The sequence below is a fragment of the Hemicordylus capensis genome, chromosome 2 (assembly GCF_027244095.1).
Source record: "Hemicordylus capensis ecotype Gifberg chromosome 2, rHemCap1.1.pri, whole genome shotgun sequence".
Taxonomy (NCBI): domain Eukaryota; kingdom Metazoa; phylum Chordata; class Lepidosauria; order Squamata; family Cordylidae; genus Hemicordylus; species Hemicordylus capensis.
Genome location: NC_069658.1, coordinates 312,481,379 through 312,500,968, shown reverse-complemented (window position 1 = coordinate 312,500,968; position 19,590 = coordinate 312,481,379). Strand labels below are relative to the sequence as shown.

The 19,590-nt window shown below is 47.7% G+C and overlaps 1 protein-coding gene across 1 annotated transcript in view; it reads right to left on the bottom strand.

Annotated features, from left to right (window-relative positions):
• Positions 1-19,590, bottom strand: part of NUP210 (nucleoporin 210) — a 182,868-nt gene that overhangs the window by 17,101 nt on the left and 146,177 nt on the right. Inside the window, exons 31-33 of the mRNA XM_053299000.1 lie at positions 9,983-10,158; positions 7,362-7,579; positions 947-1,083 (exon numbers count right to left, since the gene is read on the bottom strand). Coding sequence (XP_053154975.1) covers positions 947-1,083; positions 7,362-7,579; positions 9,983-10,158 — 531 coding nt within the window. The remainder of the gene's footprint in view (positions 1-946; positions 1,084-7,361; positions 7,580-9,982; positions 10,159-19,590) is intronic.

Below are 19,590 nucleotides of genomic sequence, written 5' to 3'. Positions count from 1 at the left end.
AAGTTTTTTTGATGTACGCTCAGTTAATATTAGATCCTGTTCTGGTTGAATCAAGAAGGGCCCATTCTGAATCCTTGATACTGCTGCTCAGAGCAAAACTCATTCCATGCACAGATGCAAAAAATTAGAGAGAACACTGCCAAGGACACAGCTTAATATGGCCTCATCACAGAGCTGCCCCTGATTAGCTGACATAGTTGTTTTTGACAGATGATGGCTGTAATGCAGAAGAGGGAAATACATACCAGATTTAAAAAAAACAACTTTTTGGTGGAAATAGATGTTCCTCTAAGTAGCTGCACCTAAACTTAAAATGCAGTTTGCTTGTTTTTCTCCCTTAGAACCATTTAGAAGGTCAAAGTAACTTTGGTCTTTGTCGTTCTCCTCTCTTTCTCTCACTCTCTCCCTTTCTTTCTCTTCTCCTCTCCCTCTTTCCCTTGCCCTCCACTGACTCCTGCCTCAATCCTCTGCGCACTGAGGAGCCACGAGGATGCAGGAGGGGAGGAAGGAGACATTCTTCCTTCTGAGTGCATGGTGGGGGAAGAGAGGGATGCTGGCAGCGGCACAAAGGAAGAAGCAAACAAACAGGCTGGCCAGCCAGCTGCAGCAAGTGGGGAGCAATGCCACTGCTTCATTGTGTGTTGGGGCAGGGGGAAGGAAGTGTGGTGGCCAGGGTTGACACACAGCTACTTGGGGACTGGGAAAAGAAGCTCCATGGGCAGGATCCAGCCTGTGGGCTGGCAGTTTGACAGGCCTGCTTTATACAGCTCTCACACTAAATCCCAAATTGTGTTTTATAATTGGAGGACTTTCCAAGGCAGTTTGGGGGCTCTGTAGAGGCAGTTGATATGAAGGGAGTGCACAGATAGCATATGCACCCCCTCTAGACACAGGAAAACTCCACCTATAATAAAAACTGTAGAAGTGAAAATCAGAGATGTCTCACCTCTCTGTACGTTTTAAGTAGCCCAGGAATCTCATAATATACTGTAGCTGTTCCAGAATTTCTTGCTATAGCTACTCCAGTCTTTGAATCAACCTGAAGAATACTGTTTACAGAAGAACTCCATATTCCTGCCAAACCTGTGGGGGGAAAGGCTGTTTGTAAAGTAACTTCATAAGCAGATGTCAACAGGCAACGTTAAGGTACTTCATTCTTCTTTTTTCAATGAGTACCTACTGCATACATATAATCTTGCTGATTGTGAAGAGTGAAATATTGATTTTAAATCAGAATTATGAGCCATGCATGATGTAAATGAAATGTGTACTGACACCTTCCTCAAATATACAGAATATTCCTATGCAAAAAATTACCTTGCAAAATCACTATTTTGTAAAGTGCAAAAAAAAGTACAAAAAAGTAATTTAATTAATTACTTAATTAAAATTAAGTAATTAATTTTAAGGAGGAGCAGGGGAAGTGCTGCTCATGTCCACCTGAATTTCTTTACAAAAGCTCCAGCCCCTCCCTCAATGAGCTTAATCTTTCCTGCAATATTGCTGCTTTGGTCCTGCGCAAAGACTAGCATCCAATCCAGTTGTAACAGCCACCTTAGCAAAAGCCACAGTGTGGCCACTCTGGTCAACATTAGTTTCAAAATCACTGCTTCTAGTCAGCAAAGAAATAGAGATGAATAGATCTCTGGCTAAAAATGGAATGGGGAGAAAGACAGGTTGCTTACCTGTAACTTATGATATGGAGGTGATCCATTGTCAGTCATGAGAAATGGATTACTGCACCTACGCAGGGACCTCACGGATGGATTAACTAGCTCATCACTGGCACCCCTCCCTGTCGTGCATGCACCATGCTTTTCTTGGCAGTGGGGAGCCAGTTTCTTGGAGAAACTGGCTCCCGTCTGATGATAATGTAGGCCCACAGTGTGGATTCATTGGGCAAGCAGGTAAGTCAGTCTTGAGGTGAAAAAGCTGCAGCGGGGAGGTACAGGTGGATCTTATGACTGACAATGGATTACCTCCAGATCATGTTACAGGTAAGCAGCCTGTCTATCTGGAAGTGATATGTTGTCATCATGAGAAATGGGTGACTAGCTAGCTTTTCCCCTCAGTTGAGGGTGCAGCCTTTTCACCCACTACTGCAGAACCCGTAGACCCATAATGGCTCTGAGTCATTCTTGGGAACAAGGAAATAATGAGAATAAAACCCCCGTAGATGATCGGTCCACTGCACTGGGACTACTGCACCTTTCTCCAAGAGAGCATGCACCTCTTGCCCGAGAGCCGGTAGATTTGACGTCCTCTAAACTTGGCAAAGTTATGAACTCGATCGCGTAGCCAGAGGTGATAATCCATAAGACCCATTGGTCTAATGTTATCTGGTGCCATGCCAAGGCATGACTGACCAGGCTGATGAAGTTGAGTGGCAAATGAGGTGGAATTGAAGGGATGCCACAAGAGGCCAGTGGAGTGGTGTTCAAAGCATCGGCCGGCGATGATGGTGCAAGCGGTGGACAGTCTCCCAGATCAAAGAGACTGCTTGGAGTTGTTTTTGTTGGTATGGGAGCTCTGAGGTTTACTGCATTGACCGTATCCTTTTTTATGATAGGGCTTGAATGGTTTCTGATAGTCCTTTCAGTCTTGATATCTGAATCCCACAAGTTGATGGTTGTACGATCTGTAGCAGGATGAAGCTTGAAATGAAGTAGCTGCAACCAAGAAGCTTTTGGCTGTAAATCTGGATTTTTTAAGGGTCTCCATAGTTGAATTGGTAGACTCACTGAATAGGCCCTTCCCGAACGGGAGATGTTCAATATGGTCCTTCATAGCTTGGTTAAGAGTAGTGGACCTCAACCAAACAAAGCACCCAAGAGAAACCGTGGAGGTCATGGTTCTCGATTCAGTTACAGGCAAGTGCTTAAATGTGCTTAGCTGCTGGCGGATTAGATCTCCACATTTTGTAAGCATGTCATCGAACTTCTTAGTCAGCTCTTCTGGAGTAGAGGTGGTTAGTTCGCTTCTAAACGTGTCCCAAAACACGTAACAGTAGCGGGCCATGCAGGCTGCATAGTTTGCTATGCAAATGGAGAGACTCGCAGTTGAATAAATATGCCGCCCAAACACACTGAGCTTCTTACCCTCTTTGTCAGAGGGTACCCCTGCAATGGCCAGACTTTGAGGAAGCACAGCAATGGCCAGACTTTGAGGAAGCGCAGTCAATTACTAGGGAGTTTGGGAGATGATGCTTGAGCAAGTAAAGGTTGTCATCTTCCTGTACATAGTAGAGTGTCTCTAAACGTTTTGACCTAGGAGCCGACGTTTGTAAGATGTCCCACAAAGTCTTGGCCGCCTTGGTGATGGCAGGCAACATGGGCAACACAACCACCTGCATGGACTGAACAGTTGCCAGCATCTTATAAACAGGGTCCTGAAGATCAGCAGCTGGATGTTTGATCTCAAGTTCAAGCGCGTCCTCCATTTGTTGAATCATTTTGGTGTATGATTCCAACTCTGTGTTGGGAGATGTGGAGGTACATCTGAAGGCAGATCGGAAGGATGTCTGGGTGTATTACCGTCACAGTCTGTTTCTGTGTCAGAAGAGTCTGAAGAATGATACGAGTCCTCTTCTGAAGATTCCAAAGGCTCCACTGTCACAAATGGAGCTGGGGGGGGGGAGATACATGGGCCGGTCCAGACCTGGTGCTACAGGGGTGACCAGTGGCTCTGCAGCATATGCTGAGTTTTCCACAATTGGAACTCTGCCCAATCTAGCTGTGTGGATGGAGAAATAGTGTGTTTGAACCTGCAGGCATGAACAGGATCCTTCAGCGGCACCAAAGGAAGTGGCACAAAGGAGGGCAGTGTTTTCAAGGGTGGAGCAGCAGTTGCCGGTACAGTCATCGGCACCATATAGGTAGAAGACTTGGCTTCAATTCAAACTGGAGACACCGAAGGCGTCTTTAGAGGCACATCAACAGAACACTCAACAGGGACTTAGCAGTACAGAACACTCAACAGTCCAGAACACTCAACAGGGACTTAGCAGTACAGTCATCCAACCAGGCATCGTCAGAGGTATCAAAAAGTGTGAGGGTTAACTTTAAGGGCGTCCTTGCAGGCGAAAGAGACAGCAGTTTATGCTGCTGAGGAACAATGGTAGCCATCAGGGGTGATGGATGAATACAGTGCTGGACACCCGTGTCGGCATCAACCATCGATATCGAGGAAGTTGAAGGGAAAACTGCAGGACTCGGAACCGGGAACACTGGCGTTGACACTGATGTCAAGATGGTGGTCGTGGTCAAGATCGACGGAAGTGTCGGAAGCACCGAACATGACGGCACCGAAAAAGGCATGAAAAAATCAGCCCTCACATTCGTGGGCATTGGCTTCGACAGACTCGACGATAGCAGTGGTGGTCGATATTGGACTGTTGATGGCGAGGGGTTCCTCGACCCCAATGAATGAGCCAACTTCGGCTTATGCTTTTTCTGAAGCGGTGAGTTGCTATCGAAGGCCACACGATGCTGTTTACGCTTCTTATATCCATGGTCTGAAGACTTGGGCTTCTTGAAGACAATCTCCTCAAGATTATCCCACAGGGTTTTAGACTGTGCGCAGACAGACCCCAGGGCAGACATCGAAAAAAGGCCCATGGATGTTGATGTCGACACTGAGATCGATGATAGAGATCGATGTTGATTCCGGCCTCGGTATCAGCCGCCACAGTACGTCTCCATAGAGAGCGACTCTGAGGCGTAAAGAGCAATTCTTCAGTGTTTGCTTTGAGAAGGACCTACAAATCCTGCAAGTAGCTGGGACATGTTGCTCACCCAAACAAAGTAAACAGAGTTCATGTTCATCAGTTGAGGGGAGCTTAGCTCAACACTGAGAGCAACTAAAGTTCAAGTATCTGAGAACGAAGTCCAAGGGAAAGGCCGAAGAATAGTCAAGGTCACAGTCAAAGTTTTATTAGAAAATCAGTCCAAAGTAACAATTTCTTTTCTAAACTGAGGGGCTATACATCAGAGGTCCGAACACATAAGCGGTTGAAAAGAAACTCAGACAAAATGGTGCCCGACTGCCAAGAAAAGCAAGGCACGTGGCATGTGCACGGCAGGAAGGGGCGCCAGTGAGGACCTAGTTAATCCATCTGTGAGGTCCCTGCGCAGGCACAGTAACCCATTTCTCATGATGACAATGGATCACTTCCAGATCTCTGGGTAATCTTAAGTCTGGTCTACTCATTAAGGTTGTGACATATGTAGATACTGATCTAAAATGGCATAGAAAGCTGTTCATGGGCAACAACTCATCATGTGGTCAGTGTTTTCTCCAATTTTTTTCTATATGAAAAAATTGACTGTGAGTGTGCAGAACCCCTGCACACGTACGGTTACCCTAAATGTTGAGCAAGTTTAATGACTTCCACATGACACCTAAAAATGCACAACATCTCTGAGCTTCAGGCCCATGTATAGCGGTGTCCATTCCACACCTCTCCATAAGTTTCTCTCCCCCCTGCAGCTGCAGTCCTGCCTGGGATGCTATTTCCCCCATATCTGGGCTGGCATGGGGTGGGCGGCAACTTTTAAATTGTCCACTGGTGCCAGCCAATTGAAAGCTCTCCTCACAAGTCAGAGGAGATGCTTTCCAGAGCGTGGGGAAAGCCAGGCTGCTGCTCCTCCCTGCCCACCCGACAATCAGCTGTAGATAAGGTGGATGAGGCTTCTGGAGGCAGAGGAGTGTGTGAGGAAAGCCACACTGCTGTGTCTGTGCTTGCCTGCCTTCTGCAAAGGAACATAGGAAGCTGCCTTATACCAAGTCAGACCATTGGTCCATCTAGCTCAGTATTGTCTACATATACTGACAGCAGCTTCTCCAAGACTGCAGGCAGGAGTCTCTCTCAGCCCTATCTGGAGATGCCAGGAAGGGAACCTGGAACATTCTGCTTGCAAGCATGCAGCTGCTCTTCCAAAGAGCAGCCATATCTCCAAAGGGGGATATCTTACAGTGCTCATACATGTAGTTTACCATTGAAATGCAAACCAGCGTGGGCCCTGCTTAGCAAAGAGGACAATTCATGTTTGCTACCAAAAGATCAGTTCTCCTCCCTGGTCATTTATGTCAAGGCATCCAAGAACTTATCAACTTTCTATGCCTGAATGCAATCACTAATACAATGGCACTACTCAACTAATACCTCATCTGTGCAGTACCTGACCGGGACTACTTCCAACGTGGCCCAGAAACAACTGCACAGAGGACCTTCCAGACCAAGAATCTGGTAAGTCATACCATCTCTAGAGGCACAATAGGTTTAACTCATTCTCTTGGACCTGTATATCAAATATATGGAGACTTCTATAAAGCATGAACCCCAGCTTGATGACAATACTTCCTGGACTAATGTGGTCTGCATCATGACTTACATAGCCTAAAGTAGTAGTTGGCTTTTTTCCATAGATACATGGTAAACTACATATTACATGTAACATACTAAATATGTAATGTTAATAGAAATTACGGTCATCCAGAACAAATGACATATTTAACTGATATAATTAACAAGTTATTACTTACTTACTCGATTTCTATACCGCCCTTCCAAAAATGGCTCAGGTTTTTCTAGTAAGAACTAATCTACTTACTTTCCTTTCACTGTCCCTACAACTGGACTAAATTTGGTTCAAACTGAGATCCACAAGTTAGACCTCTTGTGCCTCAAATATTCATGTGTGCACCATCTTGGATCGGGGGAGATGACATCATTACAAACTACACCATTGAGGTGTCCCTGTGTGTCACTCACTAAAACTGTACCAAATTTGGATCAAATTGGTTAGACAGTCCGCAGGTTACTGCACTTGCACCTCAAATGTTCACACATCTGCCATCTTGGACTGGGGTGGATGACATCATCACAAACCACACTGTTGGGGCATCTCTATGTGTCCCTATAGCTTTAGCAAATTTGTTTTAAATCGGTTAGGCAGTTCACAGGTTAGACCACTTGCGCCTCAAATGTTTACACTTCTGCCATCTTGAACTGGGGTGGATGACATAATCACAAACTATGCTGTTGAGGTGTCACTACATGTCACAACAACAGTACCTGAATTGGTTCATATTGGTCCAGGCATTGCACAGCTGATAGGGGAATACACACACATGGACACAAAATGCTGGTTGATCTCATAAGCCTACTGGAAAGTAGGCTAAAAACAGAAAAGCTGATTACATCTGTTTAGTGAACAACACAATGAATAATGTATTTGGTTGTTCTGATCTCATAAGCCTACCACACATACAACCATACAAAGTTTCCATGGCAATTCCTGATTCAGTTTCTTACTCTCTCACTCCCAATTAATGTCAATTATTATTCAGTGATTTCTTACCTTCTTGGTTTACCAGTGAAGACGTTAAGCAGATGACATCACCTATGACAATATCTATGAGCTCAGGGTAGATGGCATTTTGCACAGGAAGGGGAACATAATCTGCAATACTACTGTGCTTTGCATCCCAAACCATAAGTAAGCTTAGCCCTATACTCATTGTCCGGATTATCAATGTGTTGTTGGAGACACCTTTCCCGGCCTGTACAATGTCATCTCTGCAGACAAAAATATTGAATAATAAACATTGTCGTAGCCAAGGGAGAAAAGCATTATTTTAGGAAAGTGAAAATATAGCAAAAGAAGAAATCACTCATGCACGCTTAGCATGTTATAGAAAGAGATGCTTTGTGGATGCTCTCCTAGGGAAACTCACCTGTCAGGCTTCTTTGCTTTCCAGTGCCAGGTGAAGGTGAAGAACTTTTGATTTGCTCAGGCCTTTTAGACTGTTTGTTTTAATTGGCTTTTTATCATTATGATATAAAAATCATAACAAAAATATGACAAATGAACAGATAAATAAATTATATGCTGTCAATCTGTTCTGTATTTTTAACTATGATAAACCACCCTGCGTAAGGTAGGGTAGAAATCTAATAAAAGAATAAGCAGTGTCAACTACATAAGTCTTTATCTATCATATTTATATACTGTCTGATATATGTATTTCTAGGCAGTGTACACAACCTAACACACAATGAATATAAAACAGAATAAAAACACTTGAAACAATTTCACAGAATAAAAACAATTGAACAGTTTAAACTTAATTTTCATTTAAAAGCCTAAGAAAACAGGTGAGTCTTGAGGATCTTTTAAAGGTGGAGATGCTATTTTGACTGGGAGTGTATCAGTGGCCAGAACCTAAGGGGTACACTTGTGAGTCAAATGGGCCGTAACCCAAAATTTGGCTTTAAAAAAGCCAAATCTAGCAACAGAGCCAAAGCCCCAGGGCAGCCACAGAGAAGGCCCAGTCCCAAGTCGCCACCAAAATGAGCCGCTGGCAACTGTAACCAAACCTCTCAGATGATCTTAATAGTAGGGATGTGCACGGATCAGTCCGGAGCCCATTCTAAGGACCTCCGGGCTGGCCCAGACCTGGAGCCGGTTTGGCAGTTTGGCGCTTGGGGGGTGTGTGGACCTTTAAGGGTGGGGGAGGGTGTACTTACAGGGTACCTCCCTGCCACCCACTCCCCCATTCCTCAGCAGAAAGCTTCAAAAGGTGGACTGTGCGTGTGCATGCCTTGTGAGCGTGTCACATCCATGCTCCCCGTGCGTGTGTGCATCAGACTTGCGCGCACAACGCATGGGATGCACGGACGTGATGCGCACGTGCAGTCCATCTTCTGAAGCTTTTAGCAGAGGAATGGGAGAAGGGGCCTCAGGGAGGTACCCTGCTGCCCCAAATGCCTTAAAAACCGAGAGTGCTGGAGGGGGGAAAGCAGCGGGAGGGGTAAGTACACCCTCCCCTCCTCCACCCTTAAAGAGTCCCCCTCCCCAGTGCCAGACTGCGGAGGTGCGGTTCCATACACATCTCTACTTAATAGGGGGCAGGGTTCATGACAAAGAAGGCACTCTCTTAGGTACCCTGGACCCAAGCCATTAAGGTATGGTCATTACGATAGTTCTTTACCTCCAATTTACAATTCCTTATGTAACTGATTTAAATGATTATTTTCCTAGAAGTGAGTGGCATTTGATCCTATGTACTTGGGGGTTCTGTAGAAGTGACTGGAATTTAGTCCAAGGACATGTGTTTATAATAACTGTAAATGCCAACTGGAGCATTTAAGATGTTGACTTGGCTTGAATGGTTTTTAAATTTTTATTGTTAACAGCATTCAAGCACAAAAAATAGGCAAAGTCTTTATTTTGAATCTCACAACATTAGCAAACCAGGCAGGATCAGGAATAACTGCATGAAAAGGAAGTGCATAGTGCACTTTCCAGGCCATTAATCTGGTAGGGGAATATCCCACCAGCAGTGCATCAGTTCTTCAAATCTGCTAATCCAGACAAAGTTGTTCAACAGTGTTACTCAGAAGTTACTCTAAATGAATGGCTACTAGTCGGAGGGCTGTGGACCACCTCCAGCCTCGGGGGCGGGGTGCCTCTGAGTACCAGTTGCGGGGGAGTAATGGCAGGAGAGAGGGCATGCCCTCAACTCCTGTCTGAGGCTTCCAGCGGCATCTGGTGGGCCACTGTGCAAAACAGGATGCTGGACTAGATGGGCCTTGGGCCTGATCCAGCAGGGCTGTTCTTATGTTCTTATGGACTAGGGAGACCTGAGGGAAACCTTAGTTCAAATCCCCATTCAACAATGAAATACACTGGGTGACTCTGGGCCAGTCACTTATGTCTCAGCCTAACTTACCTCACAGGGTTGTTGTGAGGACAAACGTAATTATATACACTGCTTTGGGCTTCTTGGAAGGAAGAGTGGGATATAAATGTATAAATAAATAAATAATCAATAAAATAAGGATATCAGCCAGTGTATTAACAGTTGCCTGAGTGGGCATACAGTTGTTGATGCACATACATTATATGTGCTCTTGAATTCGAGCACATACAATGTATCTATGGTTAATAAAAATTAAATTCCTGCTATTGACAATTACCTGTTCACTGCAAAGCCAAGCACAGAATTTTGTGAGTGGAAAATATCTCCAGTATTGTCATGGAAGTGAATGGTCAAGGACAAGCTAATACCCAATGGTAATGCCAGTAATGTATTTTGGTTTTGTGTGTGGATAATTGGGTTCATGGATATTCTTAGGTAGGAAACAGGAGCCACCTGTATGGTACGTTAAGAGGAAAACAGAATATGAAATTATTTTTTCTGTTGTCTAAGATTCATATACAAACAATAAAGATGACATAATCTATTACTACTTAGTAAATAAATTACATAAATTTACTATTTGGTAAAATCCTTTAGTACTCATATCTTTTTCTGTTTTGATCTTAATCCTCTGTCACGCTATTAATAAATATGCTTTGAACAGTGTATATAATACATAACTATGTTTGTGGGAAATATACTATCTACAAATTCTATAATGTGATATCTTTTTAAAACATCTTAGCATCTGTAGGAGATAAATCATGACTGGAAAAACCTCCTTGGTTAAAAATAGTAACTAAGAAAATAGTAATGTGCCTCATTATGTGTCTATATATGCCCCCTACAGGTGGTTCTTTCCAGTCCAGAAAAAGCTTGAGCTACTGAAGTAAGAGACCAAAGCAGTAAAGCAAAAACAGACAAAACAACCACAAACAGAACAATGCCATACAAGGCTGCAGAATAAGAAATACAGCAGAACAGCCAAGGAAAGCCAGAGGCAAGACCAAAGAAAGAAGCCAAGCCCACCCAATCCAGCCCCCCAGGAGGTAGAACTGGGTGCCAACCCTGGGTGTGCATGGGTGACTTCCGTTACACCAGCAAGAAGAAACCTTCACAGTGAGTACCGATGTTCCTTACTCTGCTGGTGTAGGAGGTAACCCACTGTGGGAAATGCCACAGCTCATACTCACAAGAGGGAACAAGCCTGACTCCAATCTACTGCCCAGACAGGACCTGTTGTGGGACCCTCTGGGAAATGCCACCCTAGATGAGGCATGCACATCCAGTGTATAATGCTGTGAAACTGTGGATGGTGACTGCCACGTAGCAGCTTTGCAGGTCTCTTCCAGAGAAGCCTTGGTGTAAAACGCTGCTGAGGTTGAAGCCGACCTAGTGGAGTGAGCAGTTACTTATTGTGGTACAGGTACATGCTGCAGCTCATACACCATTGTGATACATGCACCTTTACCCAGCGCCTAAGGGTGGCCGCTGAGACCTTCTGACCCAAGGTGCATAGCTGGAATGAGACAAACATGGAATCAGTCCTATGAAAAGATCCAGTGTGAGCCATTTATATGCACAGAGTCCTGCACATGTCCAGCTTGTGCCACTGTTTCTCCTTGGTATGTTGCAGCTTAGGGCAGAAGGAAGCTAAGTAAATATTTTCAGATCTATGAAAAACTGAGTTGACCTTAGGATCAGAAATCAATGAAGGATCAGGAATCAAGTACATAGCCTCCTTTGAGAAAATACACAGGTCCTCCTTTACAGACAGCGCCTGAAGCTCCAACACCTGTCTAGTGGATGTAATCACCACAAAAAACATCACCTTCATGGACAGGATCCAAAGTGGAGCACTACGCAGTGGTTTGAGAGGCAGCTGGCGGAGGATGCGAAGAACCGTATGCAAGTCGCATGTCAGAAAACAATGACACATCAGAGGTGATAGATGGGCTGCCACTTGGAGGAATTTTTGCAACAGAGGATGATGTACCGTTGGACCTGGAACATCCTGAAACAGCATCTGTGTAAGGCATGAGGCTTGCCTCTTCAAGGTATTAGCTTTCAATCCTAGCGAGAGATCTCCCTGAAGGAACACTAGAAATTCCGCAAGCTTACAGTCATGTATAGGTATAAAAAATCCTGGCAGCCCAGTGGAGGAAGGTCCTCCACGTTGTCTTATAGATGCAATAGATTTGAACAAGATGAGAATCGTCTTCACATCATCCCTGAGAGCCTGTGAGAACTCAAGAGGTCCCTCTCAGGTTCCATGTGGTTAACCCTAACCACTCCAAGTCTGGATGAGAAACAGGACCCTGTGACAGGAGATCCTCCCAGAACAGCAAGTGGAGCAAACCCTCCATTGTCTGGCTCGCTATTTCAGAAAACCAATCTCCTGGGCCAGAATGGAAAAATCAGAATCTGCAATGCCCTGGTGTCAGGGACAAAGCGTATAGGAGAAATGGCGGCCAAGCATCAGGAGAGCGTCCGCCGCCTCTGCCCCCCCCCCCCACTGGAAAATATGAAATGAACTTCAGCAGCGTCATGTTGTTGGGAGAAGCAAAGAGATCAATGTGAGGTGAGCCCAACTGATGGGTTATCCAGTGACTTAGCCAATCCGCTCTTATGTTGGCCTCCTCTCGAACATGCTGGGCCAGGATGGACTCTTGGTGTCCTTCTGCCCACTGAATGAAAGTCAAAGCTAGCAGATATAATGACTTGGACCTTGTCCCCCCGCCAGCTCCTGGTGGGCCTTGTGCTGCTGCTCCTTTGGTATCCACATGCCCTGGGCATGGAGGTGCAGGCAGTGGGGCCCCCACAGCTGGTCAAACCTGCATCCATGGCCACCAAAATTCTGATTGTTTCGAGTACTGTTTCCCCTTTGAGAGACTGGCAGGGAGAGTCCACCAATATAGCAAACTCTTGAGATGTCCTGTGAGCCGAATGATCTTCTGATGTTTGCATGCTAATTGTAGTTGGTAAGGCAGAAGCGCCCATTGAAGCGGCTGAAGAATAAGTCTGGCCCATGAAACTGCTTCCATAGCTGCCACCATCAAACCAAGCAGTCTGGCTAGCCAAAGGATGGCTGCTGACCCGGCATGCAGTATCCCCCTGGAGAATTATCATCTGAATTCATTAGCATCTGAATTTTGTCTGGGGGAAGGAAGAAACTGTTCCTCTTCATGTTGATTATCACCCCCACATGTTTCAGTGCTGAGAAGTGATGAAGTGGCTCTTCTCATTTCAGAAAACCGTGTTCCCCGAGACAAACTAGGGTCTTTGGAAGAGCTCTCCTGGCCTCCTCCTCTGACCGGACCCAAAGAGCTAATCTAAGTAACACTAAAGGTGAGTTCCCTGTAAGTGCAAGTAGGTGACAATGAGTACCAGGGCCTTGGTAAAGACTCTGGGGGCTGATGATAGGCTGAAGGATAGGGCCCAGTATTGATAATGCTGAGCCATGTAGCAAAAGCACAGAAGGTGCTTTTATAGGAAGTATAGGAATGTGCAAGTATGCTTCTTTCAGTTCAATGCAGACCAGGTAGTCGCTGTTCTGAAGAGCTTCTGCAATTGAACCTGAGCGTCTCTATGTGAAAACGCTTCTTGACCACAAACTTGTTGACTGCCTTCAGGTCTAATACTGGCCATAAGGATACATCCTTTTGGGGCATAGTGAAAATTACTGAGTACATGCCCCTCCCCCACTGAGAAGGGGCACTGTTTCTGTGGCCCCGATGTGCTGTGGATGATGTATGGCCTGAAAGAGGCTGAGGTGTTTCGTGGGGTTTCTGGACCTTGGTGTTGGCAGGAACTTCTTCCTTGGAGAGTGCAGCAGTTCCACCTTGTAACCCAGAGCAACTACTGATCTGCAGTTGAACTTTCCCAGGCATGACAAAAGTCCATGATATGGCCATCTACCAATGAAGAGGTGGCAACAGGATTGCTACCTGGCCCTTTAGCCTGGGGTGGGAGACTGGATCTGGACTGAGGGTGGAAAGACTGTCTACCCTGGCTCCTCGGCCTGTTCCATAATGGCCTGCTGGACCTCTGAAACTCTTGAAAGAGGGGGCAGAATGCCCTGAATGGTTAGTTGAACCTACGGTTGGAACCCTTATCCTCCTTCTTAACAGAGGATGGCGAGGCTTTGCATTTGTCCCTTGTCTCAATGAAAACATTGTCCTCAAATAGCTTTGTCCCGTGTAAGGGACTGAAGTGAGGTTAGCCTTAGATGTGTGGTCCACACACTAATGGCATAGCCAGATATTGCACCAAGTCAGTATGTTAGAGCCTATAGCCTTGGAAGAGAATCTAATGCAGTCCAGTGTGGCAACTGAAGTAAATGCTGCAGCCCTTTGCACATGCAGTTTATGCCTCAATCTGCTGGGATCTGAAGGCAAGTCATTTAATATTTCGTCAATCTAGAGAATGGATGCTCTGGATATTAGAGATGCAGCAGTGTCTGCCCTGATAGCCATAGATGATGACTCATGGGCCCTATTCATGGCCCCCTCAACCTTCTTATCAGTGGACTTCTTCAAAGTAGAGTCCCCATCTTTTGGGACCATTGCAGCACTGAGCAGGGCCAAAACTGGCATGTCAGTAAGGGGGACCTTAAACAAATCAATTGCATCCTCTTGGAAACTGTAAAATCTGTTAGCAACAGTATAGGTTCACTTAGATGTAGAAGGCTTGTTCCACTCCTGCTTTATCATGGTGATGAAGCCCGAGGCCTCATGGGCTTGGGAAAAACTAAGGAGCCCTTAGACTAAATTTCCTGTGTATCAGGTGGGATTCACTTTAGTCTCAGTGGAGATATGGCTTGAGAAACTGAGGAAATCCTCCTGCAGAAATAGTCTTTGATTGGGGCACGAGGGGAATCTTCTGATATTTCCCCCTCCTCCAAGGCTGCATGGTCATGGACTGAATCAGGTGTCTCCAAGGGGCCCCATAGGGTGGAATACATCTGGGGACTCATACCCTGAGGACTCAGAGAAGTGGTGTGGTTAGCTAAGACACTTGCTTGCTCTTCACAGATTTTTTTGTGCCTCTTGTCAGGAACAGAATCAGCAGAGGATGAGGATGAGCTGTTCATGTGCCTTCTACATTTCCCATGGCCCTTGAAAGGTTTATGGCTGGCCTCTATCGATTTCTGAATGACTTGGGTGACCCACTCCTGCCAGCCCTGGGAAAGCTTTTTGGGACAGGCAGGGAGGGAGCAAGGGAGTAACAATATTAGACTTTGCTCCTCTGGGGGAAAGGAGAGGGCTCACCAAATTCTTTGCAGGTGTGCTACTGTTAGCACATTCCTTTCCACCCTTCTCCCTGTTGCCACCCGAGTTCGTAATTCGTATGGGCTGTGTTGCTGGAGCCACCCGGCTGAGTAGACATTGAGCCCCTGGAATGACTGAGCCCCTCTTTCTCCCTGTGCAGGGTCAGCTGTAGTTGCTATGTGAGCATGGTGGAGGAGGAGCGTCCACCCACAGGCGAGCTGTGCCTGGCTGGGGAGAAGATCGGAGGCAGAGAGGAGAGTGTCTTTGATGGTGTCAGGCCCTTCAATGTGGCCATGTGCTTGCTCCACACCGGGGTCAAATCATGCTTTCCTTGTTTGGGAGAGGAGAGGTTCTGTTTCTACTTGCAGCATCTGGGTGAGCTCTGGGGGCAGGGGAGCAGCTGTGACCCAAAGGTGCCAGCAAAGCTTCCCTTGGAATCTCCTGCCAGGGAGGCCTCCCACATTTTGAGCAGGAAGAGCTGTATTTGGATGTGCTTGGCTCTAAAAGCCAGAACTGTAGCCTTCATCTGTTTGTTCGACATCAGGCTGGAGGGTGAAAAGGCAGGAAAGTACAGAGGAGGGAAGAAGATTCCAATGCAAAGTAAGTTTTTAAGGAGTTGAAATGAGGAGGAAAAGCAGAAAGAATGGAGGCAGAGTGGAGGGAAAAGGACAGGAGAGAATATTTTGCAGAAAGGTAGGCCTAAAAGAAGAGCTGCAGGCTATCTGTGGCCCTCTGGAGATAAGGCAGGACAAAGAATTGGAAGGAACCGCCCACAGGGGGCATATTTAGTGGGTTCTTCATTTGCACAAATCCTGTCTTCTGGAGCATGTCAGTGGGGATAATCCAGGATGGATGACCTCCTACACCAGTAGGGAACACCTGATTTCCAAGGCCAAGCTTTTAAACAAGATCCTTTGAAAGGGTTTACCCTTTGTATATCTCATACAAAATTATGCTGAAGTGCATAATTTTGTATGTACCACATTATTTTTGCATGTCTGCACCTTCCCTTCCACTATATAATTGCATCTGTGAATAGCAGAAGAGGTAGGGATGTGCGGTTCGGTTCGGATCCGGACCGGTTCGTCCGAACCGGTCCGGATCCGGCGGCTCGATCCCGGACCGAATCGGGCCCTTCCGGGACCGAGCCGGACCGAATTCGAGCCGGTTCGGTACCGAACCGGCTCGGGTTTCCCGAACCGGTTCGGGAATGAAATTGAGTCTCTGGAGTGTCTCTTTAAAGTTCCAAGTGTGTCCTCCATTTTGTGTCTCCTTCCCGAAACTTTTGCTCCTCCTTGCATCCATTTTGTGATGCTATTTCCAGGCATTGTATTGGCTGCGCTATTGATCCTTGATTGGCCAGAATGAGTCCTTTGGTCTGGTAGGCTGCTTGGCTGTTGCACTGTTGAGAGCTGGCACCCTGTTGGCCGTGGGGGGAGTGCAAAGGTGGGGGCTCCCAAAGGAGGGAATTTCAAACCTATATAAACCCAAGCCTCTTCTCTGGAAACTTCTCTTGGCTGCAGTTGTGGGATCATCTCTGAGACCTGCTTGCCCTTTGCTGGCTGCTCTGGTGTCTCTGTGAGTCCTGACTGTGTCCTGTGTCTCTCTGTGTGTGCTCTGTCTAATCCTTTGTCCACCTGCCCTTTGTGACTCTCTGTGTGTCTCCTCTCTCTGTCTGTCTCTTGTCTGTATACTGTGTGTTACTTCACTTTACTTTCTTCTTAATTTCCCCCAATTTTCCCTGTTCCTTGTCTGTCTGCTTTTCTCCCCCCCCTCCCCCCCCTTTCCCTTCTCATCCTTTGGGCCTACCCTCCCCCTCCCCCACTCCCACCCACTGCATCCTCATTGCTTTAAATCTTCTTCCATTAATTATTGCTCTTTGTCCTGCCTTGTTTTTGTCCAACTTTTTGATTTTCACATTGCATTCCATTGGTTTCAGTTATATATTGCTTGCTGGTTTTGCTTAAATTGTACCATTTTGTTTGTTTCTGCTGACTGCTGCTGCCCTGCGAGTTGGTTCCCTGAATCCCTCCCCCCCACCCCCAGAGGATTCTGTTGTTGTTTCTTGTTGTCCCATATAATCAGTTTTGGTTCCCTGCTCCAAACTTGCCCCTCCAAGTCCAACCACACCCCACCCCAACCCCACCCCATCCAGCCTTCTCCCAAGTTTGCTGCTGCCAAACCGAGTCCAGTTTTCTTTGCTTGGTTCCACTTATTCATTTGCTATTATTAATTTGCAGCAATTGTGGTTTCATTGTCTCTGTTCACTTAGTGGCCCCCCTCAGAGTCTGTGTTTGGTTCCCCCTCCCCACACCCCCACCCCCAAGTTTTTTCTGCTGGTTATAGTCTTTCTTTTAATTTTTTTTTTAAACTTCTGGCTTGTGTTCTCTTGATATATATTGCTTTATATATTTTGCTACCCTCCTCCTCCTCCTCCCCCCCCGCCTGCCCCCCCACCCTCCCTCCTCCCAGACCCTACCCTAGCCCAGGCCCAGCTCCTCCCCCAACCACCCCATCCAGCCTAATCGCTGCTGCTGCCCGAGTTGTTCCAGTTTCTCCTTTGCTGTTTGTTGTTGCCCCCTCCCCTTTCCCCCAACACCCCTCTGCCACACACTAGCCCCCAACCACACACACCCTCTCTGCTCCCCCCACCCCACCTCTTTTTCTCCTTGCCCCTGACTCTCTCCACTCACCCCAGGCCCCCTGCCACACACTAGCCCCCAACCACACACACCCTCTCTGCTCCCCCCACCCCACCTCTTTTCCTCCTTGCCCCTGACTCTCTCCACTTACCCCAGGCCCCCTGCCACACACTAGCCCCAACCACACACACCCTCTCTGCTCCCCCCACCCCACCTCTTTTTCTCCTTGCCCCCGACTCTCTCCACTTACCCCAGGCCCCCTGCCACACACTAGCCCCAACCACACACACCCTCTCTGCTCCCCCCACCCCACCTCTTTTCCTCCTTGCCCCCGACTCTCTCCACTTACCCCAGGCCCCCTGCCACACACTAGCCCCCAACCACACACACCCTCTCTGCTCCCCCCACCCCACCTCTTTTCCTCCTTGCCCCGACTCTCTCCACTTACCCCAGGCCCCCTGCCACACACTAGCCCCCAACCACACACACCCTCTCTGCTCCCCCCACCCCACCTCTTTTCCTCCTTGCCCCCGACTCTCTCCACTTACCCCAGGCCCCCTGCCACACACTAGCCCCCAACCACACACACCCTCTCTGCTCCCCCCACCCCACCTCTTTTCCTCCTTGCCCCCGACTCTCTCCACTTACCCCAGGCCCCCTGCCACACACTAGCCCCCAACCACACACACCCTCTCTGCTCCCCCCACCCCACCTCTTTTCCTCCTTGCCCCCGACTCTCTCCACTTACCCCAGGCCCCCTGCCACACACTAGCCCCCAACCACACACACCCTCTCTGCTCCCCCCACCCCACCTCTTTTCCTCCTTGCCCCCGACTCTCTCCACTTACCCCAGGCCCCCTGCCACACACTAGCCCCCAACCACACACACCCTCTCTGCTCCCCCCACCCCACCTCTTTTCCTCCTTGCCCCCGACTCTCTCCACTTACCCCAGGCCCCCTGCCACACACTAGCCCCAACCACACACACCCTCTCTGCTCCCCCCACCCCACCTCTTTTTCTCCTTGCCCCCGACTCTCTCCACTTACCCCAGGCCCCCTGCCACACACTAGCCCCCAACCACACACACCCTCTCTGCTCCCCCCACCTCTTTGGACCGCTGCTACTGCTGTGTCCTCCCCCCACACCTGAATCCCCCCTCCCTGCTGCGCTGCGCTTCTCCTCTCTCCTCTTTCTCTCTATCATCTCTCTTTCTCCTCTCTCTCTCTTTCTTTTCTCTCTCTCTCCTCTCTTTCTCTTTGTCCCTGCCCCCCCTCTCTTTTCTCTCTCTCTTAGTCTTTTCTCTCTCTGCTCCCCTTCACTTTCCACCTCCTCTCCCACAGCTGCAGCCACACACAGTAGCCTACCCACCTGGCGGCTGCCATCGGTTTTTTTTTCTTTTTATAGTTTTTGGTTGATTTTGTCTCTGCTTGGGGGTGAGTTGAGCGACACAAATAGTGTTGTCTCCTCACTTCTGCCCCTCCATCGTTGTTGAACTACCCCGGTTGCCTGTGTGCCTCGTGCGGCCGCCCTGCTGTGTCTCAGCCCAGGGTGGCTGGCTGGCGGCGGCGAATCCGTGACCAGCAGTGAGCGGCAGGAGAAGGACCGGAAGAAGAGGGGTTAGTGCGTGTGCGATTGTGCACCTTTTGTTGCCCCTTTCTCTCCCTAGCTGGCGGTTTTAAATAGGGACACCCCTATTCTGAAATGCATTTGGGTGTGGGGAGGAGGGAGGGAACCTTGGAGAGGAGATGTACTGTTGTAAAACTTGTGTCTTCATGCCCATGCCCAGTAAAGAAATTGCTGCTGTGTGTTGCGTTGCATTGCATGCGTCTTGCAGGTGGTTTTTGAACAGGTGCCTTCCAGAGTGCTTCCTTGCCTCTGGGGCAGTCTGAGTGGGGTCCAGGGTTCTGATGCGATGCTGCCACTACATGCTGGGCCCATGCCATGCCAGAGTGCTTCCTTGCCTCTGGGGCAG